The sequence below is a fragment of the Ctenopharyngodon idella genome, chromosome 11 (genome assembly GCF_019924925.1).
Source record: "Ctenopharyngodon idella isolate HZGC_01 chromosome 11, HZGC01, whole genome shotgun sequence".
Lineage (NCBI taxonomy): Eukaryota > Metazoa > Chordata > Actinopteri > Cypriniformes > Xenocyprididae > Ctenopharyngodon > Ctenopharyngodon idella.
The window spans coordinates 25513490-25529879 of NC_067230.1; the positions used below are offsets into that span (position 1 = coordinate 25513490).

General features: G+C 37.3%; 2 protein-coding genes across 2 annotated transcripts; one reads left to right on the plus strand and one right to left on the minus strand.

Annotated features, from left to right (window-relative positions):
* Window positions 1-84: 84 nt before the first annotated feature.
* lsg1 (large 60S subunit nuclear export GTPase 1) lies at window positions 85-6855 on the minus strand. The gene is made up of 14 exons (XM_051911969.1): window positions 6500-6855; window positions 6010-6136; window positions 5236-5356; window positions 5052-5138; window positions 4880-4966; window positions 4708-4768; window positions 4444-4620; window positions 3328-3657; window positions 3132-3233; window positions 2372-2515; window positions 1922-2045; window positions 1733-1812; window positions 1460-1633; window positions 85-462 (listed from the first exon to the last, which is right to left on the minus strand). The coding sequence occupies exons 1-14, from the start codon at window positions 6599-6601 to the stop codon at window positions 283-285; spliced, it is 1896 nt and encodes a 631-aa protein (XP_051767929.1). The 5' UTR covers window positions 6602-6855; the 3' UTR covers window positions 85-282.
* A 1314-nt stretch (window positions 6856-8169) lies between these two features.
* On the plus strand, window positions 8170-10392 carry fam43a (family with sequence similarity 43 member A). The gene has a single exon (XM_051913042.1). It carries the CDS (start codon window positions 8380-8382, stop codon window positions 9421-9423), a length of 1044 nt encoding a protein of 347 aa, XP_051769002.1. The 5' UTR covers window positions 8170-8379; the 3' UTR covers window positions 9424-10392.
* Window positions 10393-16390: the final 5998 nt, after the last annotated feature.

The following is a 16390-nucleotide window of genomic DNA, read 5'->3' on the forward strand; positions in this document are numbered from 1 at the left end:
AAAATTACTTTTAATGACATCAGGAGAGCTTCATATATTAGCGTTTGTCTGCAAGTCCATTAATCTTGACATCCCATACACTGATAAAATAGTGAAAATTTCTTTATTATTATGAATGGTGACATTTCAAACAAAGAGGAATGTCCAAATGTCCAGCAGCACTTATGAATCACTTCAAGGTATGATGAAATTTGAAAATTCATTCAAGAGTCTTTGCATTAAAGAGTGTATTAAATCCAAACATCTTCAGAGGTCGTGCTTGCAGATTGATTAGAATAGGGATCATGCATCCAGATGTTTGGTGAGTCTTCTCACTTTCTCCTTCTTGTTCCGGTTTCCGTGTTTTTTCCAGGGTTTCCCAGCCTGCTGTTCTGTGTTTGCATTTGCAGGCCCAACAGGACCACTTCCAGGCTTATAACCCATCACCATCTGCACACCCTTGGTCAGAGCTCGCACATTTTCCTATGAAAAATTACAGATTATATGATTTAGATTTCAAAATTTCATATTCATATTAAGGGTTAGTTCACCTAAAAATAAAAATGATCTCACAATTTACTCACCATCAAGCCATCCTAGGTGTATATGACTTTCTTCTTTCAGGCAAACACAATCAGAGTTATATTAAAAAATATTCTGGCTCTTCCAAGCTTTTTAATGGGAGTGAATCGTAACCGAGGTTTTGAGGCCCAAAAAAACACATCCATCCATCCTAAAAGTAATCCATACAGCTCCAGGGTGTTAATAAAGGCCTTCTGAAGCGGGCCGATGCGTTTTTTTAAAGAAAAATATCCATATTTATAACTTTATAAACTAGAATCACTGGCTTTCGTACGCGAGTCGAGTTCCGGCAGAAGAGTGAACTTTGACCTGACGCATAACAAAACAAAACTGGTCACAAATTAGAAGTCTAAAATGAGAATTTTTAAAGAGAAATGTCGAAGGAGCTTGAGTTTGTTGCCCAGCCCTATTTGTTTGAACCGCGAGAGGCGTCTACTCTCACCTAAGCTTACGCTACACCTATGTCATACACTGGAACTCAACTCTCTCGTAAACGCGCAGATGGACGTTACCAGAAGCTAGTGATTCTAGTTTATAAAGTTATAAATATGAATATTTTTATTACAAAAATGCATTGCTTCACTTCAGAAGGCCTTTATTAACCCCTTGGAGCCGTATGGATTTCTTTTATGATGGATGGATGTGCTTTTTTGGGCTTCAAAATTTCGGTTACTATTCACTCCCATTAAAAAGCTTGTAAGAGCCAGAATATTTTTTAATATAATTCCGACTGTGTTTGGCTGAAAGAAGAAAGTCATATACACCTAGGATGGCTTGAGGGTGAGTAAATTATGAGATAATTTTCATTTTTGGATGAACTAACCCTTTGAATAGCTGTGTAATGTACAGTCAACAGAACATTATCACAAAACAAATCCCTTCATGGGTTGAATCTCACTTGATGAAAGAAACTTTTATCCACTGTGTTCTCTATGCGTTTGACTTTTGATGGTTTGTCGGCATTGCTAGCAATCTGTTCGGCCTCTGCTATCTGCTTGGCAAACCTGGCGTGCTGAGGCTGGAAGTCTTTAGGGTTGATGTGGGGTGGAGGGTGGCAGTAAAGTAGTTTGCCCTACAGAGATTCAGAAAACAACAGGTTAGCATCTCCCATTCTCCATGTTCATAACTATAAAATTCCAGAGCTGGTAGTGGCAAATGAAGAGGCACTTACACTGACATAGTCTTTCAAAACATAACGGGCTGATCTTGACTGGTCTGGCTGGCCGTGTGCTGTCATGAAGCCTCTCATATCTGCATGAAGAAAATAGATTATGATTGGTCAGTTGTAGCAGAGTTTAAAAAACAGTTAATTAATTGGTGTGAAATGCCTTAATGTGTACATCATTCAAAGTGAACTGACATCCATATGCCATGAGCAGCTCCTCATAGGTAGGTGGTCGATCAGGGTCCTCATCTTCCCTCGGTCTGATGATGTTGATACCGTAGGTCCCCTCCAGCACAGCTCGAGGGATAGTCTGACATACGTATTTAGGTTAAGGGCAACATCCTGCAGTTCAAACTTTGCCACTTTGTCAGATGTTATAATGCTACAAAAGATTTCTATTACAAATATATTTAAAAAAGGATCATGTGACACTGAAGACTAATGATGCTGAAAATTCAGCTTTGCATCACAGGAATAAATTATATATTAAAAAATATTTTGATTTGTAATAATATTTCACAATATTACTGTTTAACCACTTTTCATCAAATAAACGCAGCCTTGGTGAGCATAAGAGACTTCTTTCAAAAAAACATCAAGCAAAAATGCAATTGTCATGATCATTGCTGTTAAAAAAAAGGTTATCAAAGAGATGGCTGGAACATGATCTCTCATCTGATCGATGGGTAGGATCCCGCAGCAAATCATCTCAGCTTTGGTGGACACAAAAGATGGCATGACCAGTCCGGGACAATCACACAGGCAGAGACCAGGTTCAACAAACAGAGTCTGAAACATAGACACACCAACAGTCAATGAAACCCCAAGAACAAAGTGACCTTGTAATTAAAACATGCTTATACATTGCTAAACTGCTAGTTGCTAAATTCTTGATTCTGATTGGTCAACAGCTATTGGCATACAGCTTGAAAATTGGTGGTGTAAGGAATTAGTTAATCCCTAAGAGTAATTTAGGAAAAAAATTCAAAAAATGACATTTCTGTCATTAATTACTCACCCTCATGTTGTTCTAAACCCGTAATACCTTCGGAACACAAATTAAGATATTTTTGATGAAATCTGAGGGTTTCTGAACCACACATTGGCAGCAACATCATTGCACTTTTCAAGGCCCAGAAAGGTAGTAAAGACGTTCGTTAAAAGATCATTAAAATAGTCCATGTGATTACAGTGGTTCAACCTTAATGTTATGAATGTGGTTCAGAAACCCTCGGATTTCATCAAAAATATCTTAATTTGTGTTCCAAAGATGAACAAAGGTCTTACGGGTTTAGAATGACAGGAGGGTGAGTAATTAATGACAGAAATTTAATTTTTAGGTGAACTAACCCTTTAATTTCCAGTAACTCCATTGTGAATTGTTCCTTAATTAGAAAATAATCACCTGAAAATGCTTTGTGTGTCCAGGTGTAGCTGAAACTGAGACTTTCTTATTCCTCAGGATGGTGTTGATGGTGGAGCTTTTTCCAACATTAGGATATCCCACCTTAATGAGAATTTAGAGTGGAAACATGAATATGAGTTCTGATGGACAGTGACATAAATGTTTGATATATTATAAAACTGTAGTTTAAACTCACCAATCCAACTGTGATTTGTCCATCTTTGCATGTCGGCCCAGAATGCACAGACTTAAACATTTCCAGCAACTCATTTTTGCGTAACAAACGGCTTGAGTTGTAGAAAGATGAAGCCGCTGTAGACTCTGCATGATCTTCGTCTCCTGATTCCTCAGAGCATGTCTGCCATTCTGCCTCATCAACACAGACTCTTCCTTCTTCATCTTGTTCACTCTCATCTTTCTCTTCAATTGGTGAAGTGCTATTTTCCTCATGATGATCTGTGGAATTTTTGGAAGCTGCTTCCTGTTCTGTATCACTCTGATCTTCTTGGTCCATCAGCTCTTCTCCCTTAACGACCAAACATTGAGGAGAAACAGAATAATGAACACTCAGTTCTCATCACAGAAATACTGTTGCTGACAAGAATGAGTCGCTTCAAAACTTAACAATTCATTTGCATCATGACACAAATATTCACGTAAAATTAAATATTAAATATTAAATTATATATTTTATACAATACCATTCAAAAATTTGTGGTCGGTAAGATTTTTTTAAGAAGTCACCAAGGCTGCATTTATCAAACATTAGCATAAACAGTAAAAGTGTGACATATTATTACAATTTAAAACAACTGTTTTCTATTTTAATACATTTTAAATTGTAATTTACTTCTTTGATGGCAAATGCTGAATTTTCAGCATCATTACTCCAGTCTTGTCAGTGTCACATGATCCTTCAGAAATCATTCTAATATGCTGATTTGGTGCTCAAGATATATATGTATGTGTGTGTGTGTGTGTGTGTGTGCTTGTGTTTTGTGACATATCGGGACACAAATTTGTATAATGACATGGGTATGACATAGGTATTACAAGGAGAGGGTGACTTATGAAGGCATTACCCCATGTCCCCATTTTTCAAAAGGCTTATAAATCAGACAGAATGAGTTTTTTTGAGAAAGTAAAAATGTGCACAGTTTTCTGTGATGGGTAGGTTTAGGGGTAGGGGTAGTGTAGGGCGATAGAAAATGCGGTTTGTACAGTATAAAAACCATTACGCCTATGGAATGTCCCCACAATTCACAAAAACTTGTGTGTGTGTGTGTGTGTGTGTGTGTGTGTAATATCTTACCTTCTCCTCTGCCTCGAGTCGTTGTGCCTCAGCTAAAGCAGACCAGAACACTGCTCTGATCCCCTCTTTCTGGAAGTATCGGGCCCAGGCTCGCCGCTGTTCTCTAGTGAGCAGGTCAGCTTTGTTCAGCAGAAGCATGTTGACTTTGTGAATAGAGACCTCTTTTACATATTTTTCCTGATGGAGACAGAAAATGAAGTATGATTAAAATAGGAAGAGTGTAATTGTGTAATTGTTTTGAGCCAATGTCTCATTGTTACTTACAAGATCTGGACAGCGGAAGAGAAGTGGGTTTCTGGCATCAACGATTTGAACCACTACATCACTGAGGATTAAACGAAAAATTAGTATTCTAAGAAACCATCAAGCCTACATCACAGTGTGATTAGAATAAAATAAAATATAAATTGCAGAAAAAAGGCAAACAAGAGCTCACCTCCTCTCAATAACTCTCCAGAGTTGCCTCCAGAAATCGAGATTCCTCTCAAAAGGGGTAAGAATCAACTTCTGTTCCTCTTCCAGCCTATAACAGAGAGTGCATCTGTTCACAAACACTATTCTGTTGGTGAATTTGATTTGTCTTTGGATTGAATTTATCAAACATTCACCGAGCCAGTTCTCTTCTCCATGTAAGGAAACTGTCCCTCTCAGTCTGCTGTAGAACCTCAGGGCTTGTGCTCTCGTCCCAAGGAGGCCTGCAGTGACAGAACACAATAATTCTGTATCTATGACAGAGTAGTGAAACTTTAATACGGATTTTAAAAAATCACATTTAATTACACAACAACATACCTTCGGGGGATTCGTAAGAGCTCTTTGTTGTCCTCATGGAGTTTCTTCAGTCGTCTGGACTCCTCGGCGGAAAGCAAGCCGGCCCTCGCTTCAGCTGGGACAAATTTTATGTTCATCTTCTCTGCAAAACAATAACACATATATTGTTCTGTTCCTATCAGAGTTATTTTAGTAAGTTTAGTAAGTAAGCTATTTTCTTTGAATGTGTGAGACTTCCGATTCGTTAGCCGCTATAGGGAAATAACTAGAAGAATAACAAAGTCAAAGAAAAAGGTAAAACTATATGTGCCACAAACTAGTTTGTTTATGATTATGATAATTCATTAAAATAGTATGATAGCAAATACTACTTTGGAATATACAAACAGACTGTTTTTCATGTCGGCATGAAACTGAAATTGTGATAATATTTCTTCCCTATTGTGATGTATATCTGTGTGAAACGGCTTCTCGAACAAGAAGAAAACCTAGGGTGGGACTTGATTTTGTCCAATAGGAATTGATTGGACAGGTTGCTCCGCCCCTTGCGCCAGTAAACACATCATCAGAGAAGAGATGTCACTCCAAGAGGGAGGGGAAGTTATTTTGATTAAAGATTATGAGGGCATGTGAATTAAAATAAAAGTGTTTATTATTTATAATAAACGTGTAATATTCTATAAAATAATAAAAATAGTCGAATTTGATTTCATGCTGACTTTAAATTTTTCATCTAATATTTATATTTTATTTTAGTTAACAATAACAATCCCCGGTTCAAGAGATATCGCCTACCTGCAACAAATTCAGTTCCAGCGAGTTCAGCTGTGGCAAGAAAGTCATCCAGAGAGCTCTGCTCTGTGACAGACTGTAGATTAAGTCGACCCCAATCATATCCATCATTCAGCTCGCTGGTGTGGAGCTAAAAGACATAAAACAATGAATAAACATCAGATTTGTTGAACAACACTGGCTTAATTTACATCCACTGAATCATGTTAACACTCCATCTGTTTCCCTATTGCCTAAACAAAAGCATTCTATTTTAACAGGATATTTTGTACTCCAAATGATGAAAAAAAAACTTTAAAATCATAAATATTTGTTTCTACACTTAATTTTGTTACTCATATCGTACGTTTTTCGATCCCTCCCTAATAAAAAAATGACAAAATAATAAGTCGTTTCTCCAATTATTTTATACATTTTTCTATATTGAAAGAGCTCTAGACTAACGCTATATTTTTAAATACGCTTTTATGATCCGACAGTCACTTTTTCCTACCCATGTGTCATTTCTCCTGTATCCACGGCCTGCGTTTAGTCTCTCCTTTATTAAAGCTCTCCCCAACCCTGAGCCTTCTCCACGAGTCTTCTTCTTTCCCATATTAGATACTTTTACACGGTAAAACAGCAATATAAATGTGTCAGTGAGCTGTTCATGGATATACGAATAGACAGAACTTCACCCATGTGACATGTTTGTTATGGCAAAGGAAGGAAGTCACACGGAATGGTTTATGAGGGGAACCTCCTCTTCAGAGGAAAAAGGCGTTAGGAATAGATCCCTTTTTATGTTTGTTCAGCTTAGTCAAGAGCATATGTTTATATTTTAAAGACTGACTGAAATTACAGCGAAAAGATAAATCGTCGCAACACGTTTGGTTTGTTATAGGGTGTCTCACTAAAATATGTCCGAGGAAAAACCAAAGGCTTTGCTTTGAATAGTTCCGGATGGGGAACTGTTTTCAAACTGCTTGAAGTCAGTGAACAAAAATGTGACCCTGGACCACAAAACCAGTCATAAATCGCACAGGTATATTTGTAGCAATAGCCAACAATACATTGTATGGGTCAAAATTATCGATTTTTCTTTTATGCCAAAAATCATTAGGATATAAAGTAAAGATCATGTTCCATGAATATATTTTGTAAATTTCCTACCGTAAATGTATCAAAAATATATATTTTTTGTGAGTGGATATGCATTGCAAAAGACTTCAATTGGACAACTTTAAAGGTGATTTTCTCAATATTTTGTTTTTTTTTTGCACCCTCAGATTCCAGATTTCAAATAGTTGTATCTCTGCCAAATATTGTCCTATCCTAACAAACCATACATCAATGGAAAACTTATTTATTCAGCTTTCAGATTTCAAAAAATGAACCCTTATTACTTGTTTTGTGGTCCAGGGTTACAAATAGACTGTCTGTTCCCTTGCATTGTTAGCATGCCACCAGTAGAGGGCATTACATAACAAGTTTCAGATTCGCCCAAATCCTTCTTCCTGCTCTATGCCCCAAAAGGGGCAATAATACTAATCCTAATAGTAATACTAATAATAAAAATAAAAAAGATAATAATAATAATAATAACAATAATTAAATATTATTGTTAATAATAATTATATGTAATATATTTAATCATTGTAATATTTAATTAATAATTACATTTTGTTGTTGTTGTTAATATATAGGCTAATAATAGGCTACATACTTAAACTTTATTACGACAGATTATTTTCATTATTGTAGAATATGTCGTAATAACAATAATAATAATAGTTGTTGTTGTTATGTATATAATATCAGGTTAAATACTTAAATTTAGCTATTTTTAGCCTTATAGAAATTAAAAGAATATGACACTTCGGTGTCAATATCGCTAAAAAAGTGGTATATCTGCAGAGAAAAAGATTTTTTTGTTGTCCGCAAACTAAACAGATATAAATATACTCCTTGACATACGTATAAGTCTGTGCATAAATGAGAACAAATTATCCGATATGAAACACTTCACATAAATAAATAACTTTAATAAATAAATATATGGATACTTGAGCAACAGCTGGGCGAAAAATCCCAGGCACCTTTAAGCCCCGTCTTGGTATCGTCCTAACTCCCCTCTGTGAGGCTGAATTGGTTCATTCCGATATATAAGTCACTGTTTCACGCTCGGACAGTACAGTGTGTTATTTAGTGATGCGGCGATTATAGCGTCCGACGCGACACTCCTCCGCTCACAGGTCTATGAAGTGCTCTGCAACTTTGAAAATGTCTTAAAGCAAGCCGATAAATGACTAAAGTCTGTTTCGTGGTAGAATTTAGGCGTAATAGAATTACTAGAGTAGATTTAGTATCTTCTTTGTCCTCAAGACGACCAGTATGTTGCCTTGGAAGAAGAACAAGTTCGAGCTGATCGAGGAAGACAAGCAGCAGTCCAAGCAGAAGGGCTATGCCGTGAGCCTCAACTACTCTGCGCTCACCTCCTTCGCCAAATCCTGCCCAGAAAGCGCACTCAACAGAGTCGGGAGCATGTTCAAATCCAAGAGGAAAAAGGTGAAAATCACCAGCGAGGACCCTACGTATACAGTCTTGTATCTGGGGAATGCCACCACTATCCAGTCCAAGGGGGACGGATGCACGGACGTGGCCGTCAGTAAGATCTGGGGCAAGAGCGAGATGGGCAAGAACGGCACCAAAATGAAGTTGACCATCAGCTCGCAGGGCATCCGCATGGTTCACGTCGACGAAAAGGCGAAGAGACCAGGACATCTCTATTTATTGCACAGGATCACCTACTGTGTCGCAGACCCGCGGCTCCCCAAGATATTCGCCTGGATTTACCGGCACGAGATGAAGCACAAGGCGGTGATGCTGCGCTGCCACGCCGTGCTGGTGTCCAAGCCGGAGAAGGCGAAGGCCATGGCGCTGCTTCTCTACCAGACCTCAGCGACAGCCCTGGCCGAGTTTAAAAGACTCAAAAGAAGGGACGATGCCAGGCACCAGCAGCAGCAATTGATCGGGGAGCAAACGATTCCCTTGGTGCCCTTGAGGAAGCTGCTAAACGGACAGTGTTACTATAAACCCCCGGTGGAGCGCAGCAGGAGCGCACCCAAGCTGGGCTCCATCACGGAGGACCTGATCGGAGAGGAGGAGGAGGAGAAATCCATGCACTTTGAGTGCGAGGATATTCTGGACAACGACAGCGACTGTATGGCCAACGGCAAGCAAGAACTGTGCCAGATTATCAATGACTTGGGCTCCATGAGTATAGGGAACGACGTGCAGACGCTAAAAGCCGACCTGAAAGTGACTCGCCTGCTGTCCGGGGAGAGCACGAGCAGCGAGTCCTCCATAGAGAGCAACCAAGAGCTGGTTTCTCTGCCTAATGGCATTGTGGATGGGAAAATGCAAGAAGTCGGCTGACCGAACAAAAACAATCTAGCCACACTTACATGGTAACAATGATGATGATGAAGAGCGTTTGGGTGCATGAATGTGCCACTTCATCCATTTGACTTGAACGCGCGCTGTTATTCACGGGATGTGTGTGAAAACCTAGTCAGCTGCCTACCTAGACATCATGTTTGGGTGAAAAGTGTAAAAAAGTTCACTAAAATTTAATTGCCGCCTTAAGTAAAATCAAAGTGGTGCCAAAGTTACAACCTGCACTTTTTCAGCCATTTTGAATTGGTTTGCTGATTAGGAGAGTTGAGTTTAAATGGCAGAAGTGATTGTGACAAGATGGAAACCAAGAGAAACTTTCCATTTTTTTTTTACAGTGAAGGTTTTGAGTTCAGTAACTCGGAGTGCACCAAAACGTTGTCTAGATAGGCAGCTCACTAGGATTTGAGACAAGCCATGGAGATGTTTGTGGACTTACAGACACTCGCACAATAATCCCTCATTAGGGGCCTGGATGGAAGTTGCTCTGCGCAATAAGACGCTTAAAGTCTCTGCTTAGCCTCTCTATGGGGAAAGAGGTTTTAGGAAAGATCTGTTTACCTAATATGTTTCCCTCAAGGAAATGTTTAACAGTCCTGAAATATGTAACTCAATCTTTCTTTCTTTCTATATTTCTTTCTTTCTTTTGAAAGAAGTGTCTAAACTAGTTGAAGAACGAGTTACAAAACTACTTTCCTTTCAGGATGTTCCATTATTGTTTTAAATTTTGCACTGTGGTGGATTTCAGACAAGTATTCTGTTATTATTTATGTGCATATTGTTTTCCTTTAAATGTTCTTACAAACATGTTTTATCTTTGCTGTGCAAAAGAGACCATTTTCCTGATGTACAGAGATGTATATATTAAATACATAATGTGTAAACAAAATGCATTATTTTTTAAACAATGTGGTTTGTTTCTGTGAACACCAATAAAAAAAGTCAAATGCACATTGATGTTGAACATTCTCTGCAACATCAGCTGTAAAAACAAAGTAGGTCAAATATCATTTAGACAACTTGAACTCGAATATGCTCTCAAGTGCACTTTCAGAAGCATACAGGCTTACGTTCCCATTGGAATCTCATAATAGCTGGCACGTTCGCACTTGAGGGGGAGCTGCATATTCCCTGTGGTGAGAGTGTTAATAATGTTGGCAGAGATGTCACTTCCTACAGCAGTAGTGTTACAAACTAGCAGCTCTTCTTCGCTGTACATGTTCTAGGGTCTGCAATTGTAAACAAGTTAAAATTCTGGCAGAGAGAAAAATAATTGAGAGGCAGAATCTATAAGTCAACAGAACTTAGATTTGTAAACACTGTAAAAAATTATTTTCATGATTTGTTATCACAACATTTTTTTCTTTTGTCAAATCAACTTAGATAATTAATGTGGTTCAGATAACGTATAATATTTTGAGTTTCTGTTGATTAAACCAATCGCCTTCATTGGGTTAACTCAAATTTTTAATTTCAATGAACTCAAAATTTTAAGGCAACTTACTTTTTTTAAGTTAAACCAACAATTCTTTTTTCAATGCAGTTATAAAGAAATAAACCAATGCTTCCTTGTTAGACATGATAATATATAGGCTACTTTAAAAACAGGACAGTGAAATTTCAGATCTGAAGCAGCAGTCTAAGCATCAAACAAGTTCCCAAGTTCCTTTGCGTTGTTTCCCACATCCATGGGATTCATCATCATAGCTTCCATATGCATATGTAACACTGCAGAACAATAAACGGATATGAGCTAAAATGAGCCAGCATATGATATAATTAGCCTATAAGGGAAAAGCCTGTTACCTAACTGATAAAATGTGTTTTCTGTGCTGGTAGCTTATTAAATGTACGTCTAATAGCAGATGCATTAACAGATATAGGCCAGCTTCACAAATGATTTAGGTCACAGATACATTTACAAAATTAGCTTTATTCAAAGATAATTTCTGTCTCCAATTGTCAAGAGTTAATCTTTGAAATAAATGTGTGTGTGCAAAATTAACTTTCTGCTTTTAAAATACCCTTCGATTTGGCAGAGATGTAAACAAAAATGAAACATAGAAAGTTTAAACAGTCTTTGGAAGAGTTAATTCTCACCCATGTAAAATCCATCTTGAAGTGAACTTTGTCATTGGCGCTCTAATAGAAAATTGCCTAATTGATTTAATGGCTCATGCGTGAAATTGAATTAAAGAAAGCACATTATTGGAATGCATCACAGCGTTGATTAGCTAACTAAATAAAAAGCGAGAGGGAAATGCTAAAATCTTGATATTTGCCTCCACAACGGATTTCTGCTTTTTAATAAGTGCTATAGTCTTTGCATGGCATGGCAAAGGAAAGCAATATGAACTTAAATAATTCATGCTGTTGTTTAAAGCCATGCTGCCTCACAGGTTAGTCTCCTGTTACACCTGTCTAAAAAAAGAACAACTCACCCACAGTCTCTTTCTCTCTCACACACAAACACAGGATTCCCTAATGTTTTGCATCACATTTTGCGTCGGTGCATGTGAACAAGCCCTAAATACTATACAATGTCATCATAGCAACCACGGCAATTGTTTGGATTAGAATCACATTGTTTTATTTTGATCCCATTTATTTATTGGTTTTTGAAAGCAGACAAACTGTCACAGATTAGTCCAAATCAAAGTCAAATACAACAAAAGGTCCAACTTGTTTGGTAAAACAAAATAGTTGCAATTAAACGTCTTGGAGACAAAAAAAAAAAAAAAAGAAAAACAACAAAAAAATCAAACCAAAAACAAAAAACAAAAAAACAAAACAGGTTTTGGCTGGTGTTTGATGATATAAACCAAAGTCCCTTTAAGACAAGTAATTTCACTCGGCGGCCATCTTAGAAACGCCTCTCGGGCATTCAAATGCAGCTCCTATCTCTTTGAATGGGGGAAACATCAAATTCTCCAAAGCTGTTTGCCAAACTTTCGATTAAATTTCATATTTGAAATCACCAATGAAATCTGACAACAACCGTCTCATAAATTTTGTTTCTAACCGTTCAAATCATAACAAAAAAATTGTATTTTTCAGACTGGATCAAGCTAATGTGCATGCGCAGTCCTAAACGCGCCTCTCTTGTGTCTCATTTCGGAGGCGCGCATCTGACGGAACCAGAGCTTCTAACGGCCACTACAGTGACGCGATGACTTTACCAATCGGCTCTTATTTAGAAGGCGGGACTTATTCCGCCATATTGCGCGTGGCACTTTCTCCCATTCAAAACAATACGAGTAATGCTCTTATAAATTTAGATGTTTAGATGTTTAAATTTAGCTTAAATGTCTACAATAAATTACTTTATTGTGTGACAACACATCCCATTATATTTCAGTCTCAACATAAAATAAATGAAATAAAATCAAATATCTGCAATAAAAATATCTGCCTCGGCATATTTTTAACAGAGAAATGTGAAATGGGAGTAAAAGTAATAGGCTGTTTTTGCATAAAGACAATTAGCATGATTTTGGAAATTTGATGAGACAGATAATACACCCACAAGCTTGTCTCATGGAGACAGAATGTTAACCACTGAGTATCTAAACAATACTGTCATTTTGAAAGTAAGGTGAGAGTGCAAACAATTGTTATCAAGTAGCGCTCTCAGTGCGGGTGTCATCATTATATATGTATGCCGTCACAAAGTTTATCTTTCACATCTTGTTCCTGTCATGCCCACTTTTTCAAGAGTCAGTGGCATTGTCTCAGAGAGCTCATGAAATGTTAACACTATAGAGGCCTGCACTAGCAAGTGGCTCCTCTCCTTAATGTTTTCTACACAAACAGTTCCCCCAGAGAGCAATACATTTCAGTACAGCTATTTTAATCCTTCTACTTACAGACAGGAAATGGAATAATAACAGGAAAACGGGAAGAATCACAAGACACACTCCAATCTGCACACTTAGATTGGGAGATTTCATGGAAATGTCCCTCTCCAAGGGCTCATATTTCATTTCCACTCGGCCAGAGTGTTTTTACTTTGTAGGACACAACATGGCACCTGCTCTGTCATGTGCAGCCTAAAAGACAAGAAGCAACTGCTTTTTTAGATAATTAAGGAAAATATGATACAAAGCAGCATGTCAAGTCTTTTTAAATGAAATAAAACCATGAAGAAAACAGGATGACGATTATCAAATGGCTGTGCAGCTCTCTTACTGTAAATAATAAATGTCAAAGTTGACTTAGCCATTTGAGATGTTTTGCAAGACATCTGGTACAAAATATTATGTGATATAGCTTACAACTATCCAACATCAACAACACCTAGAAAAAATAAATAAAATAAAATAAAATAAAATATCTCAACAGGGTATAATGAAAATACAACAATAAAATAAAATAAAATAAAATAAAATAATAAAATAAAGTATAAAGTATAAAATAAAACATCTCAACAGGGTATCATGAAAATAAAATCCAAAAAGGGTATCATGGAAATAAAATAAAATAAAATAAATAAAATAAAAAAATAAAATAAAGTATAAAATAAAATATAAAATAAAGTATAAAATAAAATAAAATAAAACATCTCAACATGGTTTCATGAAAATAAAATAAAATAACTCAATAGGGTATCATGAAAATTAAATCCAAACAGGGTATCATGAATATAAAATAAAATACATTAAAATACAATACAAAACAATACAATACAAAAATAAAATAAAATAAAATAAAATAAAATAAAATAAAATAAAATAAAATAAAATAAAATAAAATAAAATAATTCCAAACAGGGTATCATGCTGCCTTCATAAATAATAATCATTAAAAAAAAAAAAAAGTGTTGAGAGAGTAGAGAGGCGCAACGCCATGGGCTGTGCAAGAACACAAAAATAAACCATGTCCAGACAGCATCACACCACCCAGTCATGGTTTATTTTACTACATGTAATGTTAGTACTTTATTTTTACCACTGTGTATATACTCAGAACACACAGACACACAAACATCAGTAGATAACTTTAAAACCAAAACAAGCACATTGTCAAACAGGGTTATTTGAGTATACAGTGCTTTTCACAATACTAATAGTGCCAAAGCTGATCTACAAATGGTGCCTTGCAATCCAACAAAGACGCTTATTAAACAAGAAAACCACCAATAGCAGCTTGTACCTTTGCTAATACACAAAAAGCGAACATCAACTGAAATCTGAAGTTGCTGAGCTTTAACTGGATTGTTTGACGTCTGAAAGTGTCATTAACCGAGGTTGCTAATGGGGGAGTTCCGTCTCTTTGATGTGCTAGTGGTTTGTAGGAGTGCTAACCAAGTAAACACAGGTGAAAAACTGCTGCGATGGAAAAATCTGGTGGAAATCTTTGCACTATACCCATCAAAGACCAGTTTAGGAGTTTGGGGCTTTCCTCTGTGGTATAGTTTTGAGGATTTTGCAATAAGACAACATTTATTTGTAATATGACTCAGCAGTGCAACATTCGGAGTTTTAAAGCAAACTGAAAGTGGGTTTGAAGCTTGAATGGCATTCTTATCAGCCAATTGTTTCCATCTGATTTTATGTGATTTATTATTAGGGTTGGGAGAAAGGAATCATGTTCCAGGACCAACAAGATGTTGATCCAGGAACAATTTTACTTGGCAAAATCATGGTGACCCATCTCAAGAAGCAGCAGTCTCTTGGATATGGAGTGATTCGCTTTGTTTGCTGTCGTTTCTCTGTGTTCATGTTGACAAATGATCTATTTCACAGCCTGAAAAAGCCAAATAAGCAGATCAGAGGATGAGAGAGCAATGGAGAACTTACTTCAGAGGCTCATCGATATCAGTCATTAACAGCAACTCTTTCCGAAACTGAGTGGGAAGTAATGCACACCCCTTAAATTTGCACTCTTGAACTAACTCCCTTTTCCAGTTTCACAAGAATGTAGGCTATGTAAGTGAAATATGCAGCAAGTTATCACATTCCAGCATTCATGGAGTTTTATTATTATTATTATTATTATTATTATTTAAATTGTGATTTATTGACTGTTTGGATTTGAAAAGTTGTGGGGTCCCAACTGGGCGTACTTAAAGGGTTAGTTCACCCAAAAATGAAAATTACCCCATGATTTACTCACCCTCAAGCCATTCAAGGTGTATATGACTTTCTTCTTTCAGACGAACACAATAAAAGATATATTTAAAAATATCCTGGGTCTTCCAAGCTTTATAATGGCAATGAATGGGGGGAGTTATTGTGAAGCAAAAAAAAGTGCATCCATCCATCATAAAAAGTACTCCATATGGCTCCAGGGGGTTAATAAAAGCCTTCTGAAGCAAAGCAATGGGTTTTTGTAAGAAAAAAAAAAATTAATAAAACATTATTAACTACACCGATCAGGCATAACATTATGACCACCTTCTTAATATTGTGTTGTTCCCTCTTTGCTGCCAAAACAGCCCTGACCCATCGAGGCATGGACTTCACTAGACCCCTGAAGGTGTGCTGTGGTATCTGGCACCAAGATGTTAGCAGCAGATCCTTTAAGTCTTGTAAGTTGCGAGGTGGGGCCTCCATGGATCGGACTTGTTTGTTCAGCACATCCCACAGATGCTCTATTGGATTGAGATCTGGGGAATTTGGAGGTCCAGTCAACACCTCAAACTCATTGTTGTGCTCCTCAATCCATTCCTGAACAATTTTTGCTTTGTGGCAGGGCGCATTATCCTGCTGAAAGAGGACACAGCCACCAGGGAATACCGTTTCCATGAAACGGTGTACATGGTCTGCAACAATGCTTAGGTAGGTGGTACGTGTCAAAATAACATCCACATGGATGGCAGGAGCCAAGGTTTCCCAGCAGAACATTGCCCAAAGCATCACACTGCCTCCGCCGGCTTGCCTGCTTCCCATAGTGCATCCTGGTGCCATGTGTTCCCCAGGTAAGCGACGCACACGCACCCAGCCATCCA

Bases quoted from the DNA above. Each gene is read 5' to 3' on its own strand.
- lsg1 (XM_051911969.1), bottom strand. From the start codon at position 6,601: ATGGGAAAGAAGAAGACTCGTGGAGAAGGCTCAGGGTTGGGGAGAGCT. The intron at 4,967-5,051 runs GTGAATGTTTGA...TCTCTGTTATAG, and splicing joins TGGAGAAGAGAACTGGCTCG to GCTGGAAGAGGAACAGAAGT. The intron at 1,634-1,732 runs GTAAGTGCCTCT...GAATCTCTGTAG, and splicing joins TTTTGAAAGACTATGTCAGT to GGCAAACTACTTTACTGCCA.
- fam43a (XM_051913042.1), top strand. From the start codon at position 8,380: ATGTTGCCTTGGAAGAAGAACAAGTTCGAGCTGATCGAGGAAGACAAG.